We start from the raw sequence: 23,976 nt of genomic DNA, 5'->3' as shown, positions 1-23,976 counted from the left end.
TTTATAGTGCCAAACTGTCCTTTGGCAAGAAAGGGAGCCCCTTCCTATTCATTTGCTACAAATTACAGTACTTTACATAAGAGCAACAGCTGCAGTAAATTTGCCAAAGTGAGTGAATCCACATATCTGCACTGACCGTCCATTTCCAAGGAGCCGCGTTTACTTAAGCATGATCGTTTGGCTGAAGCTGGAGAAGCTCTACAATTATGTGACTGCAGGGCAAAACACGCCTGTAATCTGTAACCTGCACGCAGGCGTCTGCACGAGAAGCGGACAACACGGGTGCTGTCCGCGGTGCTGAAAAACAAAACTGGCTAAAACGGGAGCTAAATCCTTACTGGGAACGTGCTCTTTATGTCCCAAATTGCTGTTTTCACAGCCAAACATGGCCTGAGTCTAAACACGTGTTACACAGTGGACACAGCTGTCTCGATTCCCTTGGAAAGCCAGTGTTGTTACGTTATAGAGCACGCCAGACATATAATTGATTATGGTTATTTTGGAAAAATGTCAGTAGAGCGGTGTAGCCCAATGATGTTGACCTTTTAAGCTGTGTAACTCTGTTCAACAGCATTACACAACAGTGCAAGTCCAGGAAACCGTATTGATCAGGATTTGTTGCAGATCTGAGATCGGATGTTTGTTTTTATGTAGAAAAAAATTAAACAAACTCAGGCTGAAGATTACAGTCAGAAAATTTCGAGTATGCGCGCACTCACGTGTTCCTTTAAGCTAGAGTGGTGTCAGGTTTACTTTTTTCCCTCTAAATTGGTAAAAAAAAAAAAAAAAATACACGAGTACATTTAAAAAAATGCGCCTTGAGGAACTATATGTGCGTTAATGCGTCGACATAAAGCCGATGTTCATTACGACCTCCATAGAAAACAAACCACTCTATCTAAGACATGTCATTATATTGGCGACATTATACAATATGCATAATATTAGAGCGGAGTAATATACGGCTGAGAGTAAGTCCCTGGTGTGCAACGAGAGGAAAAACACACAAACAAAAGCGTTAACTTGAGGTTTTGGCGATGCCGCCTACTGAGACCACCATTACGCATTGATTAGTTCCCCCCACAGTGAAGCAGCAGAGGAATTTCTGGGTGCAGATATAGGACCACTCCTCTCTCTGCATACGATTTTCTCTCCTCTCTCCACAGTCGGGGCTTGTTGGTGAGGAAGGGGGAGGATGGTCTTGCAGTCGACGAAAGGAACAGGAGTTTATTGAGGAGTAGCTGCAACGGGAGGAAAAGCCTGTGCACATGAGCCTTGCGGATGTCAAGAAGAGAAAAAAAGAAAGGCTCGCGCCTGGACAGATGACCGCTCTGTTGAAACACTGGCGCTTGAATTGTTTAACTTGTTGATGCAACGTTTTTCTACTGTTTCCCCCCCTTCTCGTCTGGGTGCAGTGACACATAGATGGGTGGCGGAATCGCAAGTATTCTCTTCCTATGATAGGTATTTATTGAACTCGCCGTGGATGCAGTTTAAAGAGAAACCTTCTTTAAGGTGGGTGTTTTTCCCCTTTTCTCTTACTCTTTTTTTCCCTTTTTTTTTTGCTGAGACCGGGGGTAAAAGAAGAAGAAACACGCCTGCTTTTATTGATGGATGATGATCGAAATCTAATTCATATTCTGCCGCAAAGTGGGCTTCCATAACTGAACAGTTACACTGTTGATAAGGCTGTGGAGAGTGATACTGCGCATAACACCATAGAGTATCAGTAAAAGTAAATGGGCTCATGCGTTTTCTTATCACATTCTGCTCCACAAGCCTATAACCGTCACTGTCCCTATCTGTTCTTCCTGCAGATGCAATTCATCTCCGAGCCGTAGCACTGTGATAACCGGAGCAGGGTCGTTTTAAAAAAGAAACTACAGGTCAGCATGGCAGCAGGTGTAGCGGCATGGCTTCCCTTCGCCCGAGCAGCGGCCATAGGATGGATGCCCGTGGCGAGCACCCCGATGCCCATGCCTCCTCAAGACAAGAGGAAAGCCCAGGACGGACTTATTATCCTCAACGTGAGTGGGACCAAGTTTCAAACGTGGCGAACCACTTTGGAGAGGTACCCGGACACTTTGCTGGGGAGCACGGAGAGAGACTTCTTTTTCCACGAGGAGACGAACGAATACTTTTTCGACCGCGACCCTGACATCTTCAGACACATCCTCAATTTCTACCGCACGGGGAAACTACACTATCCGCGCCAAGAATGCATATCCGCGTACGACGAGGAGCTCGCGTTCTTTGGTATTATTCCCGAGATCATCGGGGACTGCTGCTACGAGGAGTACAAAGACCGAAGGCGCGAAAACGCGGAGAGGCTTCAGGATGACGAGGAGATGGACATGAACAATGACGTCACGCCAGTCAACCTGACGTTCCGGGAGTACCTGTGGCGGGCTTTTGAAAACCCCCACACCAGCACCTTGGCTCTGGTCTTCTACTATGTCACGGGGTTCTTCATTGCCATATCAGTGATGGCCAACGTGGTGGAGACGGTTCCCTGTGGGTCTTTGCCCAACAGGTCAAAGGAGATTTCCTGTGGAGACCGTTACGCTCTAGCCTTCTTTTGTTTGGACACCGCGTGCGTCATGATCTTCACGGTCGAGTACCTCCTCCGATTAATCGCGGCGCCCAGCCGGTACAAGTTCATGAAAAGTGTGATGAGCGTCATCGACGTGGTCGCCATCATGCCTTACTACATCGGCCTGGTGATGACCGACAACGACCAGGTGAGCGGTGCTTTCGTCACCCTCAGAGTCTTCCGGGTTTTTCGGATTTTCAAGTTCTCCCGGCACTCCGCTGGGCTGCGCATCTTGGGCTACACCTTGAAGAGCTGCGCCTCCGAGCTGGGCTTCCTCCTCTTTTCGCTCACCATGGCCATCATTATCTTTGCCACGGTTATGTTTTATGCGGAGAAAGGCTCCACGGCCAGCAAGTTCACCAGTATCCCCGCAGCCTTTTGGTACACCATTGTCACCATGACAACACTGGGGTAGGTGGCTGCAAAAGTCCATTAAAAAACAAAAGAAACAAACAAAAAAAAAACCTTCAAGCGCTCGAGACACACCACAACTCACCAGCTCGGCTTTGTTACTGTGTCGATAAACACACATAACACACAACAATGAAAAAATTCAAAATTAATATTACTGCAATAATACCAACAATTAAACAATTATTATGTAGTAGTGTTCTCAACGAGCACTTACAATTAGCTAGTAGATCTTAATTTGCATAAAAATATTTTAGAAAATTGTAGCTGGGCCACAGGTGTGGGTCATTGAACGTATTAATGCTCAGCCAATCAGAGAGCAGGAGCAGTGTGCTTTATAGAAGCTTCCGTGGTCGATTCGCTCCCCAATCAGCGAGCCTGCCCCTCACAAGCACCTCTTATCATTCTGAGGGTAAGCTACCGTCCCTGCCGGTTTCTGAGGGTCGTTACCGAATGCCTTTCCAAAGGTTACCGCAGTGTCTTTAAAAAAGGCGCTTTTATTGTCGAGCTATAGGAGCAAACAAACTACAGCTCACTGACCACGCTCCCACATACCGCATTAACAGGCCAAATTAAAGGCAAAGCAACGTATAGGGGACACACACACACACACACACACACACCTCTCCTCTCCCTGCACCGCCTCCTCTCCGCCTCTCATTCACCCTCTCTTAGCTCCCCTCTCTCCGTTTCAACAAGGTGCAGTAAATATTTGAATGCCAATTTCATGCTCGCGAACACCGCCGGTCGCAACCACGTGCTGATGTAGCATAGAATAATTAAACTCGGGTTGGACGATTACATCAAATTAATTTGTATTGATGAGCGCGCTCAGCTGCACTGTGTGGCTTGCTGTTATTATTATTATTATTGTTGTTATGAGCATTATTCCCAGTCTTCTTTGGTGATGCGCTTTCGGACCACCTCTGTGTGTTGCAAACTTTTGTCACCGTCGATATGTTTGACCTGATGCCTGCTCGCATAACAAAACAAAACAAAACAAAAATCAACAAAAAAGGTAATGCGGAGTTTAAGCAACGGGGGAATCGCAATCACACTAAAGGAAAAACACAACAACGTATACCGGTTGCTTCAGCACTCGCTGCTGCTGCTCGTATGAGGTTGAGCACAGCCGCTCAGCCAGTGTTAGTCCTCCTCTTCGCTGATGACACAGAAATTAGGGCCCGGGTTTTAATTTCAAAATCACAACATCGCAAAGCAAACACTACAAAAACAAATTGCTTCTGGCAGTGTGTACTTGTGTGTGTGTCTGCAGCAGTGCATAAGCTGGAGCTATGTAAGGCACAGTCCTGAGAATATTAAGTTCAAAATGTATTCCTTCTTGTACTACTATCATTATTACTGTTGGTTTGAACTGACACAGGGATCTCCACATTGCGCGCAACCTGATTGGGGGGGGGGGGGGGGGGGAATAATCCCTCTTGTTTTTGTCTTCCTTCACATCTGCATTGATGCAGCCACTCAGCACCTGAGTACCCCTCAGCTCTGCAGGCAGCATATTTTGTTATTATTATCATTATTGTAATTGTTATATAATTAAACGGTGACATTTCCCTCTATCTGTGCTCATGCTGCGGGTGACACTGAGTTAGTGGATTTTCTGTCTTCTTAATGGCATACAACTCTTCCCTCTGTGCTCACTCAATATCAGTCGAACTACCACTCACCCTCGAAATGACCAATGAGAGCATAATTAGTAATGGGCACGATCTGGTGATTGAAGCGAGCCACCTCGTACACAATGCTGCATCGGCCGTGCTTTCGATTTGGATTCAAAGCGCGGGTGAAGGATGAGTTGTGTAAGAGGGTTCATTATTTATCTTTGGGGAGAAACAAAGATATTGCTGCATTCAGCTCGGAGTCTTTGTGTTGCTCAAGATGGATTTGAAAAATATGTTTTTTGCCGCGAGAGAACAAAACTGAAATGTCCTTGGTAATGGGGACATCTTTGTCACTCCATTGTGATCCATGACAGCCCGGCTGACAGATTCGCAACCTGAACCGAAGCCTTACAGTGCTGCAGAATGCTGCATAGTGGACCACTGCTGGAGAGGCTGAATACTCATCAGTGTAAGACAAAGTCAGCCCCTTCTCACGATCCATCCTTGTCTTTAAAGGCGTGCTTCTGAAAAAACACATCTCATACAAGCCTACAAACCAGAGTCATGTCTACTGATACAGCGATGTAAGAAAAGCATCTGCTATATTCTTCTCCAATCACCTTCAGATGCTTATCTGATCAGGGGAAATGAGGTATTCTGATGGTATGTATCAGAGCTCAGCATGGAGAAAAATTGATCCACGTCTAACAAATAGGTATTTAGACCCATATGAATGGGGTTGTCTTTTCATTCGCTGGCAAATAAGCTATTTAGAGACTAGCGGGTGCACTACTGGCTGGAACCTCCATTTGAAGCCTTTGAAAGCATTTGATTTCATTCTGTTAGTCAATGATGCTTTATGCCTGCATGGTATCATGATGCCTTTCCACTACATATATTTTCAATTTCCCCTCACTTGCACCCCGTGGAAGTAAAGACTGTGGTGTGCGTTCTCTCCCCTGCTGATGGCCCATTGATTGTGCTTAAGCAGACGTGCAGACATTGGGAGAGCAGGGGCTCCTGTTCAGAGGCACTTGGCAGGCAGCCTGAATGAAAGGGAAGGGTGCCTGGAGACCAGCGGAGAATCAATAGCACTGTGCAGCTGCGTGTCATGCCTCTGTGTGTCTACTCCTCTGTGCCACCAAACACAGGACAAGACCCACTTATCCCTCCTTCTTTATTGAGCCTAATCTCTGTGGCTGCTTTCGGATATCCAACAAAGAGGAATCTGCTTCTGCCGTGAACTTCAAGAACTGGGTGTAAAATATGAGATTTTTATCTGCAGCTTTGCGGTATCTTTGATAACGGCAAGTGAGTCTGAGGGTATAATTTAGTGTCTTGATTTAATATTGTTCATTTAAGCTGGTATTGCACTTTATTAGGCTGGAATCAGACATTGCAGTGTTTTCCTGCTCTTATTTTCTCTGGATGATCCACATGGTCAGGGTGAATTAGCTGCAGAGGGAGTTTTTGGTGCTTCAGATCTTTTAAGTGATTTAAGGTGTAATGGAGTGCACTGCTGAGAGCAGCTGTGAAAACGGTGGAAGCCAAGCGCAACCCACAGGGGAAGAGGAGTGGGGAGGACAGGGCTTAGTCTGGCGTAGGCTAAACCTAGACACGTTCCTCTGGACACTGGCAAACATTACCTTTGATAGACACGATAGGCTCGAGCTTCTGACTCAAACACGCAAGCCCACACACAGTTTCCATATATTGAAATGTACTCGTTGCCCGCCAAGATGCCTAGGAGGAATGGTCATTATAATTACTGATTTGTTGTGACATTTACTATGTAAATTGTCCTGCGGTGTAACAAATACGCGTGTACGCTGTAGTCACTCAACAGATGCAGAATTTATCACCATGCCGTTTGTCTGTGCTGCAGCTCCACCCACCAAATACAACCGGAACGGCTTGACAAGTGAGCCCTATAAACCTCTCAGGATAGGATTTATAAGACAGAGAAAGCAAGGTTAACAGACACGAGGGTCACTGTAGGGCCCATAAGCCAGCAGAAGTATAACCATTATCATGCTTGCCAGTTCTGACACCTCAGCCCCCCTGGCGATCGAAAACTACAACGCAAAGCATCAGCTTCACGGTTTAGCGTGGTGCAGAGAGCGAAGCTTTTTGAAGTCGAAACCCTTCACCGCATGTCAAATGTAATTGAAACGTGCAGGAACAATCTGGAGGGCCTTTTACTGTATCTGTACCCAAGAGATAACAAACGCATTCTTGATGATATAGTCCTCATGCGGTTGGATAAGTTGCCGTGCCCCTGGCAGCCAATGCAGAGAATTTTCACTCTTTTTTTTCCTCTAATTCTTTTTTTCCCCCCTTCTGAGCTCGGCAGTCAGCGAGAACATTTGGTGCGTTTGATTATGTAGCGCAATTGGTGTAATTTTTGTGTTCAGTAGAATAAATTACACCACTTGCCATTGTGTATGTTATGCACATTATGAAAATCAGCAATCCATTTTGAGCGACGTGATGTGGCGCCGTGTAAAACAGAAGTGGCTAATGTGAAATGTGTAGGCCGCCGTCAGCCTGTGGGCTCACGGCGGTCCTCCAGGTGCTTTATTGGGGAGGAGAGGTGACGCTAATACGAGGCTGGTATAATAGTCCTGAAGTGACAGGTGACTTAATGAGAGGAACCTGGCACTGAAATGTGTTCTGTGCGAGCTCCTTTCTGCCCATGCAAATGACTGCGAAATGGAGGAGTGGAAGCGAGGGGAGGGTACCAGGCAGCTTTCTTCAGAGGAGATTAAGATCATTGTGAAAGAAGGAATCCATTAAAAAAAAGTGCTAAATTGAAAACACGCAAGCCCCTGCATTTTCTTTCTCCTCTTTGTTTGCTCAAACAGTTTCACTCTGGCAGTTAGAGATTTAAAAGGGTGCTTTGAAGGTTTGAAGTGGAATGATTGATTAAAATCTTAAGGCCATTCACATATTGCATATTTATTACATCATACTCCTGTGCTTTGAAAGGTAGATGTTTCTATTTGGTTATTTGGGTGTTAAATGAGTTTTCAATTATATATATTTCACTGAAAAAAAAAATCCAGCGTCAGAAAGAAAATGCATTTGCGGTCAGTCAACCCTGAACTGAAAAACAGATTATGGCCAGCTGGTAGGTTGATGTCAGGTTACTGTGTATGTGAACTGACTCTAAAAGCAGGCATGCGTCACTGCGGATGGTCAGATTGATAAATAATCTATATGGCAAGGACAAAATGGCTGTCCCCCCCATTTGATTCGATTTCTTTGACAGCCCATCTTCGAGGCAGCCCCAATAACACTCATTCCACGAGGGGGGATTTTCATTAATTCACTTTCAATGTGCTGCATTAAGCAGGGAAATCGACTAGCATGTTCTGCACTTGGGCCTTGGCAAGGCAGTGCGAGGATATAAAATATGGCACCAGTGTCTTTTTTTTTTCTTTTCTTTTTGCAACTCCTCAGCATTTCTTCTTTTGTATTGTGAGCAACGTACGAGATTAATGGAATTTTTCAGAACAAGATTAAAGTTGCACCGTATGAATGCGGCATCATTGCATTAGGAAATAAGGAGATATGTGAGAAAAAAAACATCACCTAGATTCCATTGTTGCTAGAAAGCATTTGTTATGCCTGATTCCACTCCCACCCGATCTTAACAGCCAAGAAACCCCGATCCAGCCTGAGTGAATGAATGAAACGAGGAAATATCGCCTGTTATGTGATTGTGTATGATCTTGAAATTTGATATGTTGTAAAAAGACATCGGATGTGTATATGTGCCACAAGATCAGAGGATCAAACAGTTTGCAAATGATAACTCCAAGCCCAACAGCTATTTCCCTCTGTGGTGCTGCATGGCTTATTTACATACTCAGCATTTACATGCAGATGAAAATGGCTTGTCTGCCATGCAGACGCACATAATGCCTCCTCATCACTTTGTTGAAACGTACAACGTACTCTAAATAGATTCTTAGGTTTAATCATATATTTTACAAAGAGCTTAGCATTAGATCAATTCAGTTATCATATCAAGATCAATAAAAATGTATTCAGCACAACACACAGAGGGTGTGCAATGCATTATTATTGCGATAATCCCAGAATCACCCATATCAATTAGAGGCCTTTCATTATAAAGGTGGTAATATTCACGGAGGTAATATATGTAGCAGAGGACCACTTGTCATGATTTATGAGGCTAATATATTTTCTGAGGATATCTTCACCATCTCCGACGTTGCTCATTAATTTTTTTCAGTTCTTTATTAATAAAATAACTACACGTGCGCTAAAGTGCGAGACAATTTTAATGATAAACAAGAAAATAATATTGCGTGACTTTTATGAACCAGCAAAGCGACTGCCATGTGCAAGCACAGCAATAAAGGAACAACCGGCCTGTGCGTTATTGATCCTGCTGATGATGATGTATTGATACACTAGACGAGGTAGTTTTACTTTTTGTGTGTGTGTTGTCATATTCTGTTGTGTTTCTTTGCAGCATCGTTTGCTTGTGTTTGAAGAAAGATATGACCCATATATGTTCTTAATGAGCAACCTTGACAGGAGCTGGTTACAGCAAACAACTACTGAGTGGAAGCAGTTTTCTTATTTGACACTGTCCTCCGAATAACAGTGACAGCATCGATAATTTCAGCAAGTAGCACTAAAAAAGTGAGAGAATTTTTTTTTTTTACTGCAATCATTTAGGTACCTTACCAAAATAGTTATTTTTACCTAAGCTGAGTGCTTATCTAACATAATCATGATTCAGAGCTAATCAAGTGATTCTTGCCAATCAACCAAACCATGCTTTAAGTGTAGCGTCGTTGCTTGCTACACCAAAACTGTTCACACATTGCACAGACCCCTTTTTATAGCTACAAGAACAGCAACTAAAAAGTTTCCCTGGAGAAAAACAGCGAGTACCACTTACTTGTTTAAAATTTCATGGTGTGGGTTTCACCATGAGGTCAACAAACTCATTATCAGCTCAATATGGTGTTGAAACAACAAAGGAATTAATTGGTATGAGCCACATGGTCACATTAACATTGCGGAGGGGGGAAAAAAAGTCACTGATAATAAACTGTTGAGTTTTACATATGCAAGCCAATGCCCTTGCACTTATTACCTTTGTGTAGCTCTCAAACTAATCAGCATACAAAGTACAAGCTGTGTTTGTTTTCATGGTGAGCTGCAACATTTTTAATGCCCACTGTTCCTATGTGAACACTGCACAGCGCCCATATTGGCATGCAACATGGAGTAGTTTGAGGGAGAAAATGTCACCTTTTTTTATTTCTTAAATTTTTAGATGCCACCGTCACTACAATAAATGTGGAACTAGCAATCATCATACTGCTTTTTCAAGACCGAACCAGCCCTCGCACCCTTCTTGACCTCAAAATCCGACGTCGCAGCACGGGCGTGGGGCGGAAGAGTTTCGCAGACGATGGCAACGATAGGCTCGCCCGTCTCTGTGAGGAGCTTGGGAGAAATGTGTTGCTCTTTGCACCCACTATTTCTCTCGAGCGTTGGGGACAGCACAGCAAACATAATATCTTGAAATGGTGCCAGCTTTTGTAATGCCAGAGTGCGAATCTCCCTCCCCCTGACATTTGTCTCTTTATCAGAAATACCCCTCAGCTAACAAGCCTACATCTGTGATCAGCAGAGATTCAGAGATTATAGCTAACAGCAACAATCAGTCTGTTGCGTGAATGAAACAGAAACAAAAAAGCATTCAAAGTCGCGCTTTGCTTTCGTGCTTTTTCTGACACTTCATTTGAAGAGCGATAGGATTTCACTGTAGATAAGGTTTTAAAAAGAAAGCGGTTCTACTTTTAAAAGCTACACGGCATACATTCATTTGGCTGTGTCAGACTTTTATTGTACAGCAGTATGTTATGTTAACGCCATTTAATGCCATGCGTTTTGCAAAAAAGCTGAAATCAATATGGACTTTCATGTTCCCCAAACAAACGTAAGGCATGGGTTTTCATGAGTTTTTCGAGAAAACAATAAGACCTTGACGCTAGCACATTAATGGAAACTTTGTTTACAGCCATCCGTAATACCTGAACGCCTGCAGATTCGAGCGAAGTCGTGAATATTGATTCTGCCCGTTTGTCAGCCTGAACGTTTCTTCCAGCGCTTGTGAATCAACACATTATTTCATCAGAACTGAGGAATCTTGTGCCAGTTTACGCCGCCAAGATGCCACAATAAAAGCTCCTCGTGATCAATACTGATCCGGCTTGAATGAAATCCACAGTGTTCTCTGTAAGAAAAAAAGAAAAAACAGAAAGAAAACAGAGCTGTGCAAAGCTCACGAGTCTGGCTTTGAATCGAGCTGCCCATGCTAGCCACTGTTAACCCAGTTTCATTGTTGAGTCTTTGCCACAGGCTCCATAGATTATTAGTTTCTGTATGCAGCATGAATGATAAGAGGCTATGTCCCATTTCAGTTTAGGTATAAAGAGCTTCCTCCTGTCTGCCTGGCAGGGAGGTCCTGCTGAGATGAGGGATGTCAGCCTGTCACCCTGACACATGGCAGCTGTTTCCTGCCTGCCCCAGCTACTATAAATAGCTAAATATATCACCTAATGTAGGCCATTTGGTCAAACAGAAACTAAACAGGGCATGAGCTCTGGGCCTATATGTTTCCCTTTCACCTCAAACGAATTTCTCATGCACGGTGGTGTCACCAAATCTTCACCGTTTTATCCTTCTGTGACTATCTCCTTCCTGTCCAACGTGGATTGATGACATATTAGGTTGCGATTTTGCAGCGCCATCACTTTACGTCAGGTTCGGAGCTTCAGCTGAGCGAATGCACGCTCAAAAATCTTTAAAGAACAATTGTGTACAGGTTTCATTAGTATTCTTCTATAATTTTAACATTTTGATGAGATATTGTAGAGCTAAAATCCTGAGGCAGTAAATAAAGGCAGTCTGAATGATCCCGGCGCAATAGGCCTGCAATAAGGATCAGCTTGTGACTATTATAGTGTTTCATTGTGTGATTATTATTTTTTTAATGTCTCAGAAAGGTGTTGTTTTAGCTCATCAACATTTCAGTCACACACAACGCTGTGACACAATTAAATTACCACAAACTACGGTCTGCAGAAAGAGTGTTAAATCAACTCTTTGCTGTCACATTCTCGAGAACCGAGCATTAAATCTTCACAGAGGGAACCGGCGATGCTGGTTCATTGTGCCCACCCACCGTAAACTCAGAGCAGCTACACGACCGGCGGAAAGCAGCACATATCAGTGTCAGTCTCTTGTGTGTATTGAGCGTAATTTACTGTCCCACTGTGATAAAGCATAGTATTTTCCTTCCAGGTTTCTGTATAAACAGCTAGAAGCAGAAGTTGTTTAAGCCAATTTACTGGCATGGCTTCATGAATGGCAAAGCTGATCTGTAAGTCAGTGCGCCACTTTAGTCACATCTACAGTTGCAAGAAAAAGTTTGGGAATTGGCTTTAAAATTAATCTGCTTTTGCTGTGAATTCTGATCATTTATTTTCACAACACAAAAAACACAGTCCAACTGAACTAATGACACACAAACTGTTTAATGAACACAATGAAGAATTGCAGTGAAAGGAAGTGCATCGTGGCCAAAAGCTTTGGCAGAGGCACCACTGCCACAATCAAAATCTTGCTTTTGTTTGCCACTAAAAGATTTTGTTGAAACTTATAAAAACTCTTATGATTGCTCCTCACTATATCAGAGAAATAACAAAACTTTAGTAGCAAAGTGCATGAAAAACAACATTTGTACCACCCCAACAAAAATAAAACTCTCGTGCACCACTGTATTTCTACAAGAAATTACTTTTGAAAGGTGTTCCAAAAAAAGGAAATGACATTGGAATTGTGTGTTGCAAACTCATCCCTACATTTATTTTCTAGCACATGTATGGAGGGATTTGAAATCTAATACAGAAATCCATGAACTGTTTCAAAAATGGACTTTCCCATTACTTTACCAGGGGGAAGGATTAGAAAAGTGCAGGAGCACCTTGTGGACCTAATGGACCTTAAGGATGAGCGAGTGTATTTTTAATTAAGATATTTTTGACTTATTATTTGATTTATTCTCGTCTTTTTTATAGAGCAAACACTTTATTTTATTGTGTGTGTGAACCGCTGACCAACACTGATGCATTTCCTTCAGGATCAATAAAGTTTTATGATGAAATGAAAAGAAAAATAGCTGCAATATCCAGATATGAGCGTCCTGACATGCTACTGTAAAACGGTGACATTACTTAACACCAGCATGTTGGTACTGCAGGTTTGAGCACGTAGTCTGTTCAAAGCAACCATATGTTTGACTACAGCCTCACAGTGCTTGTGTTGCTGTAGAAGTATTCCGATTTTTGTAATCCAATTACACCCTGTTACTTTGTTTTGTTAAAATATATAACTATAACTATTCAATACTAAGACCCCTTAATTTTCTCAAATATCACACTGAAGGAGTTTCACGTCTGATTGCTTTGACATCAGTGTTACAGGATATCTTGTTAGAGAAATGTATTCAGCTGTATTTTCTCTGGCTATCTCCTTGATTAATTCACATTTTACTGTGCTGAGCATTACTTAAAGCACCCATGCGGGATGTCTGTGTTCCCCTGATAATGTGTCACCTGCTACAGCACAGAACAACTTGGGGCGAATTCATCGACTTCTGGAGAAAGAAATCGGCGGTGAAAGTGATCGCTGATCGTTGTCTGCCCAAAAAACTTATTATTGCCCAGTTAATATCAAGTCCACAGATGCATAACCATCTATCACTTGGATGTGTCTAATGAATGATTTTTGGGCAGTGATTCAGAGAAAACACTGTCGGTTAGAGGTGCGTGAGCACAGCGGCTTAGGCTGACACTTTTTGCTTAACTGGGTGCATTATGTTATCCATATAATAGATAGAATTATACAGATCTTTTGAAAAGGACGACTTTGTGTTATCCTCTGAACATGTAGTTCAAACAAAGTATTTCTGTGTAGAAGAACAGAGTACTTCTTAATCATTGGGGGGAAAAAAAGCTTGATTCTTAGCCCACAGTTTAAGCCCCTATTTTAGTGATTACATGCCTCACAGGGGACGCTAGGCAGAAAACTAATAAGGTCAAACAAGGCAGACATATTAAAGGTCCAAAAGGAGAGAGGGAGAGAAATTCCAATCCTATCTTGCCTATCAGTGCCTTCTGATGTTTTGCTGGTTGGATTTCTTGGATGTAAAAACAACAATACTCGAAAGCGCTATTTGAAAAGGGATAGACGGTAGCTACTGTAGATTGTTCTGCTTGTCTGGGTGTTACTGCAGTGTGGGTCCAGCTCCCATCTAGAGGATTTCCTGCCTGTGAATCTTGTTGCAGGTGTCCTACACAGGAGTATCTCAGTTAAGGACTGCATTTCCATGTGGGGGATTTTCATCTTTTTTTTTTCCTTTTTCAAAGGTATTAGTGGGAAATCGTAAACAGTTGATGATTATTTGTATTTTCCTCTTAGCCAATTGTCTGTAATCCCACGAAGGAGCTTAAGAGTTAGATTTCTGGCATACACTCTCTTATCTTTACACAACCAACACAGACAAATGGAATGTATCTCACTTTGACTGAGGCCAAAAGGCAAAGTGAGTTGTGCAGAGGAAAAAAAAGCTGCCCAGATAGTTAACCTTAATAAAGGCAGACACTGCAGTCAATTCCAGAACCAGCTCAGCCTTATTTAATTGCACACATATGCGTCTCACAGTATTTTCACTGGCAATGTATTATATGGTGAAATCTGTGGTAGACTGTCCTCTGGAGGTCGCAGGACAATCATACCCGAGCTTTCACGTAAACTGATCCAGCATCAAAGTGTCAGATGTGACATTCAGTAACCTCCAAAGGAAACACGGTCTCATTTTGAATCCAAAAATTCCATTTTACATGGATTTAACTGCAGTTTCTTTCCCCGAGATTTTTGCGCACATATGTCAGAGACAGAAAACAAGCTGCGCTGCTGTTGTTTCAACTCCCATCGTCTTTTCTATGAAATGGCATCCATCAAAGTTAATGGGCTGTAATCATCACCACAAATACACTGTCACACGTTCCACTGCTCGCTCCTGAGTATTCAACTCCCAGTCAATGGGATGTAAAGAGTGACAAGCATGAGGAACACAATTTCCCATATCATTAACGGCTCCGAGTGAGAATTGGAAAAGAATCCACCCACCGCCCCCAAAAAAGTTTTGCCTATTCTTCAGATTTAGATTCTGTTTGCTCAACCTCTTCTGGGACTGCAGAGGAGAAACATTTATTAGATGCATATGTGACAAACAGTCAATACTACTGACGCCGTTTTTCAGGCACCCATCCACATTGTCATCTGGTGAAATAATTCTTATTAAAGTATGTCACTTGTTACTGACAGATCTGCTGCGTGCTAGATAGATTAATTTCCCAAGAAGCCAACTCTGCCAGCTTCCAATCAGAGTTCAGCGCATCACGTAGATCTACTTATCTCCAGGCAGTATGCTGCTGGACTAATCATACATCATACAGGTTTATACACACACACACACACACACACACACACACACTACTCTTTCAGTGCCTGCTATGGCAGAGCTCCAAGAAGAGCGTCCCTCCTGTATTTGCGTGTTTGATAGGATGGTTTAGCTAAAGCATCCCCAGAAGACAATTTGTAGACCTCAACAGATGGAGAAGTCCAATTAGAAAGTGGGAAAAATGAGAGATGAATGTCCCTGCTCTTTCTCTCCCGGGACAGACAGCTTTTCTTTCAGCACAGGTATTAAAACCAACACGTGTCGGAGGGAAAACATCACAAAAAAAAAGAGAAATAAAGGATAACGAGGCTGGGATTTGATTTCTTAACATGACACAGTCAAAAAAGTAGCCACCGAATATGATACAGTTTGCTCGCGCCACATCTACAATATGTATAAATGTCTCCTTATGTTGTCTGATTCTTCAAGGGCAAACATCCCACATAGCAATTGCCTTGCCATTAGCCAAGACCAAAAAAAGGAGAAAGAATGAAAAAGTGCTTAAATATAGCAACCCCCCTGGGATAGTAGAAGGAAGGGCGTGCTGTGGTGTGATTAAAACGAATAACCTTCATTCAGTCACGTTTGTTAACGGTACATTTGAATGTGCTGTCTGTGGTGGGGGCCAAAGCTGTGCCTTTATCTGCCTTGTCCTCCAAGTTTGAACATCATTATTCACCAGGAAGCTCGTCCTCAGCGCTGGCAAAGATGCCGAAGTTATAAATAATGGGAGTTGTGTCATCAAGCACGCGTTGGGCCTAGGTCGGTTTAATTCTGGCTTTTAGCCACCCCTGCTGTTAATGCAGACATCGCAATAAACCTGTTGATGACTGATAGATTGTGTGGATGCAAGATCAATTTTCACTGGCAAAATGACCTTTTGCTTGTGTTGTTGTTGTCGCCACGGCCCCCGAGTTATTACTTTTCATGTCATTTTTTGATTTGACAGGAGAAGTCTCGAGGAGTGAAATGGAAAAAGTAATGATGTCCCCATGTGCGTGATGTAGCGTGGTGCAGGTGGGGCGATGGTAGATAGGGCCGCAGCTAGTAGCTCTGCTCTGCCCCAGGGGCCAGTCTGCAGCTGTTAGGAGAGCTTCAGCTCTTCCCAATTCTTCCCTGCAGGTTCTCGCTGCTTCCTTGGTACTCGCTGTTATCTGGGCTCGCTGCTGTCGCTGGTCTGGCTGCCGTCCACACTCTCTGGGAGAGAGCGCGCTCAGTACATTTTTACGCTTCGCCACTCTTTCCGTCTCATTCCAACCTCGGCTATTCCTCTCACTTTTACTGTGAGATTTTGAAGTGTCCCTTTGAACTGGCGACTGCTCCTATATTTATATATACATATATAATTTTTAACAGCTGTATTTTTCTACCTTGATATTTATTTCAAAGACAATGCTCCATTGGCACAGGCCATTTACGCCCTGAGTACTGTAACTACTTACAAAGCATCCTGAATGTATGTATAGTCTTGTGTATACAGGAAGTGAACCGATATATGAGAGGCTGCAGCTGTTTGGTGCAAAAAGCTGATACAGACAATTTAAAGTTGCAGCTCAAACAGAATACAGAACTTTTTTTTAAAGCCTGAGGACAATTGATTCTCTTCCTCAACACGTATTATCCTGCAACTTTTTTCATGTTATTTATTTATTTTGCCTACCTTCAGTCTTTTTCTTTTAACCATTTGTTATGACGTTAACATGCCCGCAGCTAAAGACCAAAATTCATTTTTCGACTTGATTCATGAGTAACCCTTTAAGCCAGTCCATTGGTTAGCTTGTCTGGAGCTTTTAACACCACAATTTTCATCATTTGTCATAACGATGAATCAATTGACACGTCAGCTGACTACTTTGGATGTCAGCTTCTCAAATGGGCAGCTTTTATTTGTCTTCTGTAATTGGAAATCGAATAACCTTTGAGTTTGAAATGGTGGATCGCCACATCACCTTCAGCTCTGCTATATTGTGACGGGCATTTCCAATTTGTTTTTTTAATTCAATAGTTTAAACAGCTGCTGAATTAATGGCCTACTCGTTTTTGTATTACATGTGCAGTTGTGAGGCATTCGACGGGCGACTGTTTCATTAAACCTTTCAAACCCCATTCTACTCTGGCTTTATCTTATAGTACAGATAACCCTGATGACACTGCTGTGACATAGTCAGGGGTTATATATACACCAGATAAACCTCCTTTGAGATCCACAGAAAAAATTACACAGCTGTTTTTACAAGTAGCTCTCCTCCTTATAAAACTGATCTTTGTCTGGAAAATTGATGGAGTACCCTTATGTCATCTAAAAAACCCCAAAACACCCCCCCCTACCCTTTAAAGTGATGAATTGATACATAATGAAACTTGTAAATGCAGACCTAAAGGGACATATAGCCCAAAAAAGAGCTATACATCTTTACCTCTGCCTGGTGACGCTGTACTCTCCTGTTAAATGAGCAGATTTTTTTAGATAACGTAGCTTGTGAATGCACACTCTGCAAAGTCAGGGCAAAAGGGGCCATTTGGTGGAGGAAGCTGATATCCAGCGGCTGCTCTGCGTGGAATCGCACATCAAAGTTAATCTTGTGCCGTCTGCTCTGGCGGCGCCGCGGAGCACTAATCTGCTGTCAGCGTGATGAGGCTCCTGGACCAGTTCCCCTTTCCAACACAGAGGCACTAATCCACAAGACCTTTCACGTTTTTTTCTCCGCTTCATCACCTGACCAGACAACAAAGGTCACAAGGTTCCCTTTGAAATCTCGTCTGGTCAATACTAGCTGAGCATCGCCACTGGTTTTGGTGTTTATTGTGTTTCAGTTTAAGGAAAGCTGGTTTTGGTGCATTTTGCCTTTAAGAGCCACATCTTACTTTGAAGTGTACTTTTTTTTCTACTTTAGACTGGAAAAAACACAAGTATTAATGCGGCGAATGCCACGAACACAGCAACCGCTGTCATTACTGCTAGTTTTTCCTTAATTGATCATCTTAAGAAATTCAGTTTTCACCTTTAACCCTGCCTCCGGCATTTAGATTCCGGAGGTGAGGTAACTTGCTGCCAGTTCAATGAAAGCTTTCGGCGTTCAAGAAAATGCCACTGCTCTTTTGCCAGCATTCAGATTAACCTACGATGAATACAGAACGAGTTCATTAGCATAATCGCTTGAGTGTCTGATGATTTCATTTTTATTATCACGTTCCCTTATAATCCATAGCTCTGTCGCCCCTTCGTGCTTTCAGCCCAGTCTTTCATGTTCCTTTGCCCTCCCCATTCAGTCACGAAGGAGTGTAATTGCATTATCAAAGTATTATACCGACGTTGTGGAATATATTTTTAGCCCTTGGCTTTCTGGAATGATGTAAGGCAGATGGGCAGAAATATAAACATGCAATGACAAATTAAGATTCTGAGCAATGTTTGAGTTGGCTTACCTTGGTTTCATCATGTCCAGACTGATTAAAGCATCTCTCAGGCCTCGCTTTAATAGCCACAAATCATAATTCTCATATTTACACGGTGGCATGCTATTTTTCTTGGTCCAGGTCAACACTCAACCCTCTTAAAACTTTTAATAATACAAAACAGCCTTTCATTTAGTTATCGAAAGCAATTGGCACAAGGAAATGGTTGTAATTATGACCATAAGGAGCTCAAGTGGGCCTAGAGGTGACTCGGCATATACAGTGATGGGGGGAAAAGGGCGCTTTTTTGCATAGTACTGCGTTTGTTTCTCAAGTGTCAGCAGGTGTAGACTGGAGACTGGAGAGGAGCAGAAGAAAAGAAAAATGTCAAGCAGGGCTGTGCTAGCACTGCATGATAATAGAAAAGGAGGAGAAAAAGAAAGTGAATGAAGCGTTTCATCTCCAACTCATAGTTAGAGGCAGGCAGGTCCAGGCAGAGGAAGGGTGAGTCAAAGTCAGGAGCGGAAGAGCGGTAAAGAGGAAAGCTTTTTATCATCCCTGACTCTTAAGAAGATCTCCCAAATGAGAGAGGGCGTGCATGCTAATGTCAAAGCCGCGGTGATAACTAGCTGCCTGGTTTTGCAGGGTGAGGGTTAAGCTGGGATTTGCAGGGCTGAGGGAATACATGTTTGATATGTGAGCGAGAGAGAGAGCTGAGGTGCCTTTGCCAGAGCCATACGTGAGGGATTATTTTATATGGTTTATCTGTGTCTTCGTGGTTCGAAGAGAGGAATTTTGCCGCTCTTTATTAGGTCTGTGTGGTTCCTGAGACTCTGAGGTGAACATTCAGCTGGAGGATCAAAGTTATATAGACACTGCAGCACCACAAAAGCTTTCATTTACTATGCGTTAACACTGACTGGCACGAAGCCACACATTCTTGCTCCCACAAACTTCACATCCCAACCTTTGGCTCCACTCGTCAGCTTTCACAAATCTGCAGAGACCGGATCTCAGCTGGGTTGTGAAAATCATAAAAAATGATCTCGCGCATCTGCTCCACACTTCTTTTTTTTTAATTTGATTTTTTTCCCTGCATTTCAGCAAACAGCCAGAACAATGCAGCCTTTGCATTACTGCCTGCAGAGACTGCGACAGGCACCTATCACAAAGTTGTCCTTCCCTGTAGCTATTGTTTGCAGTTACTCATACCTGAGCACCCTGTTTTTCCTACCGCATGCATAACACCAGGCAGTGCGGTCCTCTGGTCCTCCCCTATCTGTGCTTCCTTCTCCTCATTATGTTGTGTAGTTCTGCCAGCCTCTCCTTCTTTCCCTTATCACCTGCAGTGAAAATCTAGCGGGCTAATCCCAGTGCCTGTGGGATTCCCCTCTCTATAATGATGTATATCTGAGGGATAGCATCAGAGCAGAGTCCTATCAGCCCACACACTCTTAATCCCATCAGTCTGTGGTGTCCAAACCCAGGAGAGGGAGCATTTTGAATGTTGTGCTCCCGGCCTCTTGCCAGAGATGCGGTGCAGAACATCAGGAATGATATGTTGTGTTCAGGGATCATGCTGGAGATCATGTTCATTTATTGTGTGTCAGACTGTTGAACCCTTGTGGTGTGTCTCCCAGCATTGCAGTGGTACATACTGTAGGTGTGCTAGCGTGTATTGAGTGCGAGCCTCCAAAGATTGTGCCAGTCTATCTGGCAATTACAAAGATTTAATTTGTACTGTTTTGCAGTCTGTTCGTGGTGGAAATAGATAAATACAAAATGTCCTTAATATTTTTAATTTATTTTAAACACGAAACAGATGCACATTTGGTGCATCAATGATATAAATTTATGAGCGCGAGAGAGAGGGAGTTTTCTTTCATTCTGCTACCTTCACTTGCCCTTGTATATCTGTACATACAAGAATGTCTATCCAGCTTCGATTTTCTTACTACATGGTCAGATTTACTACCTACTGGCACATAAAAGAATGGCCGACTGGTCAGCTCATTTGTGTTTTTAGAAACAAACATTTAATGAAGGCTCTTAATATGACATAAGCACCCTTACAACCTCTCAGTAACCCATGAATCTTGCAGTCTTCACAAATACAATGTCAGAGAATCTATATCCTCTTGTCACTCATGTTCATATGCCTTGTATGACATCCAGGCAGTGTAATCTATTTTCCTCAAATTCTCGATTCGTAGTTCATAGTATGATAGAGTTCTGGAGGAAAATTACTTTTTTCTTTTTGTTGTGGGGGGTGGGTGGGTGGGTAACATCTATTATTTAACTGTCAGCACGGATGAATATTGTGCTCTTTCAGCCTCATGGAGAAGGTACAGAGAGCAGTATTGTTGTGCAGCATTGCTCCATTTGCTCCTTGTCATGACTTGTAAAAGAAATGGAGACTGTTTCAACTGGTCAGGCTAATATCTGGAAGAGTCTGTGTTAAGTCCTTAGAGAAGATTTTAATGTTGCGTCCACTCTGACACTTTAATCTCTGTGGTACGTTTCACAGCACTGCCCACAAGAGATGTCTTCACTTCAAGAGCGCCTAATACTTCCTGACCTTGCCACTGTCCCGTTGTCCCCGCACAGTTTTATTGCCTCTCGCTGTCATTATCAACTTCTGATTGGTACAGTCGGTGACAGTATCAGAGTTTCACTATAATTGACAGGATTTGGTCTCACAGGTTTGGAGGGCTTGTCTGCACTGTAGAAACCACTGAACTGTGAAACGGAGCCAGTGAATTACCTCTGGAAGCATGATGGGGAGTCGGTGCGCCATGAGATGTTCGGTGAAGGTCAAACAGAAAATTGTGCATTCCCAGAATGATCAAAGACGTGTTGAGGAGACTTGATTCACAATGCACGGTGGGAGTTTACCAGTCTAAGAAAATGTAGAGTAAAAGTGGCTCACCTGCACATAATTGCTTGATAAAAGTCCTTTTTTTTTTATAATATATGAAAGCCTTGTTTTAGCACAGTAAGCTCATTGTGACTTTCCGAGCATAAAAGACAAATGCTGAGTGGGATGTGAAGTTAAATCAGTCTCAGGGAAGAAAATGAGACCGAAATTAATTTGAGATTCAGATTTTCAGATTGCAGGTCCCTTTGTAATTATTGCTATAAAACAACATGCATAGATGGCGCACAAGATAAGGACAGTGTGCTTAACTCATCTGTATTCTAATCAGCTGATGAATCAAAACGGTTAATAATTAAATTAGTTTCATTCCACTGCTTCTCACTGAAATATCAAATTGGAGTAGATCAAAGTGTGGTTTGATGAAAGTGAGATTTAATGTCTTTACCATGAAGGATTTAATAGGATGTCACCTCACAGTCCAGCAGTTTCACTATCTTAATCATAGGATTCTTCTTCCTTTGAACACCTTGACCTTGATCGCTTATCGGCACAGGCGAACACTGTGAGGCTTTTTGAACGTTAGATATTCACTTTGCTTTGATTAATGCACTTTACTATAGTCACTTGTGCAGTGTGTGAGCTAGTTTCGTACTAAAATCCACAAAAAGGAGGGTAGGAAGACCGCGACAGAGGCGCCGCTGGGCGACTGGTCTTCGATGCTGTTGACGAAGCCTCTGAAAGATCTGCCGCAGCCCTCCTTGAATCCTAATTGTCAGCACTGGTAAGCTGTTGGCAGTAATCACAACTGGAATGTGAGTTGTTGGGACAGCAGTGTGATTACTTCAGGCCTCTGTGCTTATTTCAGAAACCTGAGCTTATGCTCGCTTAAAGTAGGGATTTGTAATTTCTATCAGCCACCAAACCCTATTTGTGTGCAGCAGACAGAGTGGTACAAATGACCAGAAAAGGCCATTCAGGCATAGTTTATTACCTGAAAAGGTTCATTTCATTTAGTTTAATCTTTAGGGGGAAAAAACGAACCTGCCCTGTCTCTGAAAAGAGAAATAAACAAATGACGTATCTGCAAAGTCATCCGGATATCTTTTTTTTTCACTTCCCACTAACCAGATGGCAGTCAGATTTCAGACACAGGGTTCTGGAAGACAATCAAGGAACAAGATTGCTTTTTTAGGAAGGAGGATTGGTTTAACTATATGTCAAATTAAAGGCCCTACGCACACACATATACACACAAACAAGCGTCTGTTTTGACTGTGTGTCAGTTCCTGTGTGTCCAAGCGTGTCCCTGTTTTTAGGTGTTGGCGCTAGCTGTGAGGCGGTGAGGTCATGTACAGAAGTGTCTCAGAGCACCCCTGATGGAATACCGCACTGCTTTTAAGGTCAACTGCACAAACTCTGCCACGCAGGTTGATACAGGGACTCATGAATGTTTGATTGGTCTATTATCCAAAGCCAGGTGAGGACATTCATCCCCCCGTTTCTAGAATTCAAATATTCCTTTGAGTCTGACATTTCTCCTACAGTCTGAGGCAACCCCGCGGTTTCACTCTCTCTTGGCGCGCCGAGCTTCATCTGCAATGCTGTCATCTCGCTGTCGGACAATTCTACAGAATGCGTTGTTTTTAAAGGCCGGCGCCAGCGCGAGCACGGTATGGTTTTAGGTGGGTGGAAGTGGGGAATTGATATTCAGTCATCTCGACATTCCTCTTCATCCTCTGCAGTGAGGATAAGAATCCGGTCATCCGTCTTTGTGTCTCACCCGTGTCAGCTTAGGGTAGCAGGGGTAGCAAATGTGAGTACCTGGTACTTAGAGACAACAAGAACAAAGTAGGAACATTACTTTAATCTGCAGCTGCTGTTAATTCCTACCTCTGCCATCATCCACGAGGCTTTGTGTATCTCAGCTTTCCCTTATGAACAATCCATCACTGTTACTGTTTCTCTCCAGAGTGCGCTTGCTGCTTTCCTTTCTCATCTGCTCGCTGCTAGGCTTTCCTTCCAAAAGAAGACAGTCACTGCAACACACTGTATTCCACAACAGACGTGCCTGCATCACTCCACTCGCCGCAGTAAAGTACATGCGAGGGAATGCTGTCTTCCATTTTTTTATGGATCTCTTAATAGGCTTTCAGCAGCACATCCAGAACCTATAATTGACACCTGCTTTCAGTCATTGTCTGCCATTAGATAGGAAAATGACTTGACCTGTAATGAACTGCAAAACTAATGACATCTGTGCGAGATTAGTCAACTTGAAAGCAAACTGTTGTACATGAAGTCCCATCAAGCGTGATATTAAAATGTCCACTTTTACATCTTTCCGCCCGAGCTCTGTAAAAGCCCAGACTGTTGGGCCCAACATGATGGAAACCTGAAGCTAATGACTCAAGCAGACGTCTGTGGGCATTAGACAACTTCATTTATGAAATAGTCAACCTCCCGTGTAGCGATACATTCACATTACCCTGCCTCACTT

At 43.0% G+C, this 23,976-nt stretch overlaps 1 protein-coding gene across 2 annotated transcripts in view; it reads left to right on the top strand.

Moving 5' to 3' along the window:
* The first annotated feature begins 1,189 nt into the window (after positions 1-1,189).
* Positions 1,190-23,976, top strand: part of LOC146665098 (A-type voltage-gated potassium channel KCND2-like) — a 32,062-nt gene continuing 9,275 nt past the window's right edge. For both annotated transcript variants that reach the window (XM_085412548.1, XM_085412550.1), the window contains exons 1-2: positions 1,190-1,515; positions 1,818-3,004. In XM_085412548.1, the coding sequence (XP_085268674.1) occupies positions 1,893-3,004 (1,112 nt within the window). In that variant the 5' untranslated portion in view covers positions 1,190-1,515; positions 1,818-1,892. The remainder of the gene's footprint in view (positions 1,516-1,817; positions 3,005-23,976) is intronic.

The sequence above is a fragment of the Rhamphochromis longiceps genome, linkage group LG7 (assembly GCF_057381845.1).
Source record: "Rhamphochromis longiceps isolate RC_006_pf linkage group LG7, R_longiceps_female_GT1.1, whole genome shotgun sequence".
Lineage (NCBI taxonomy): Eukaryota > Metazoa > Chordata > Actinopteri > Cichliformes > Cichlidae > Rhamphochromis > Rhamphochromis longiceps.
Note: the sequence above shows the minus strand (reverse complement) of the source record. Positions and strands in the feature narration are given on the sequence as shown.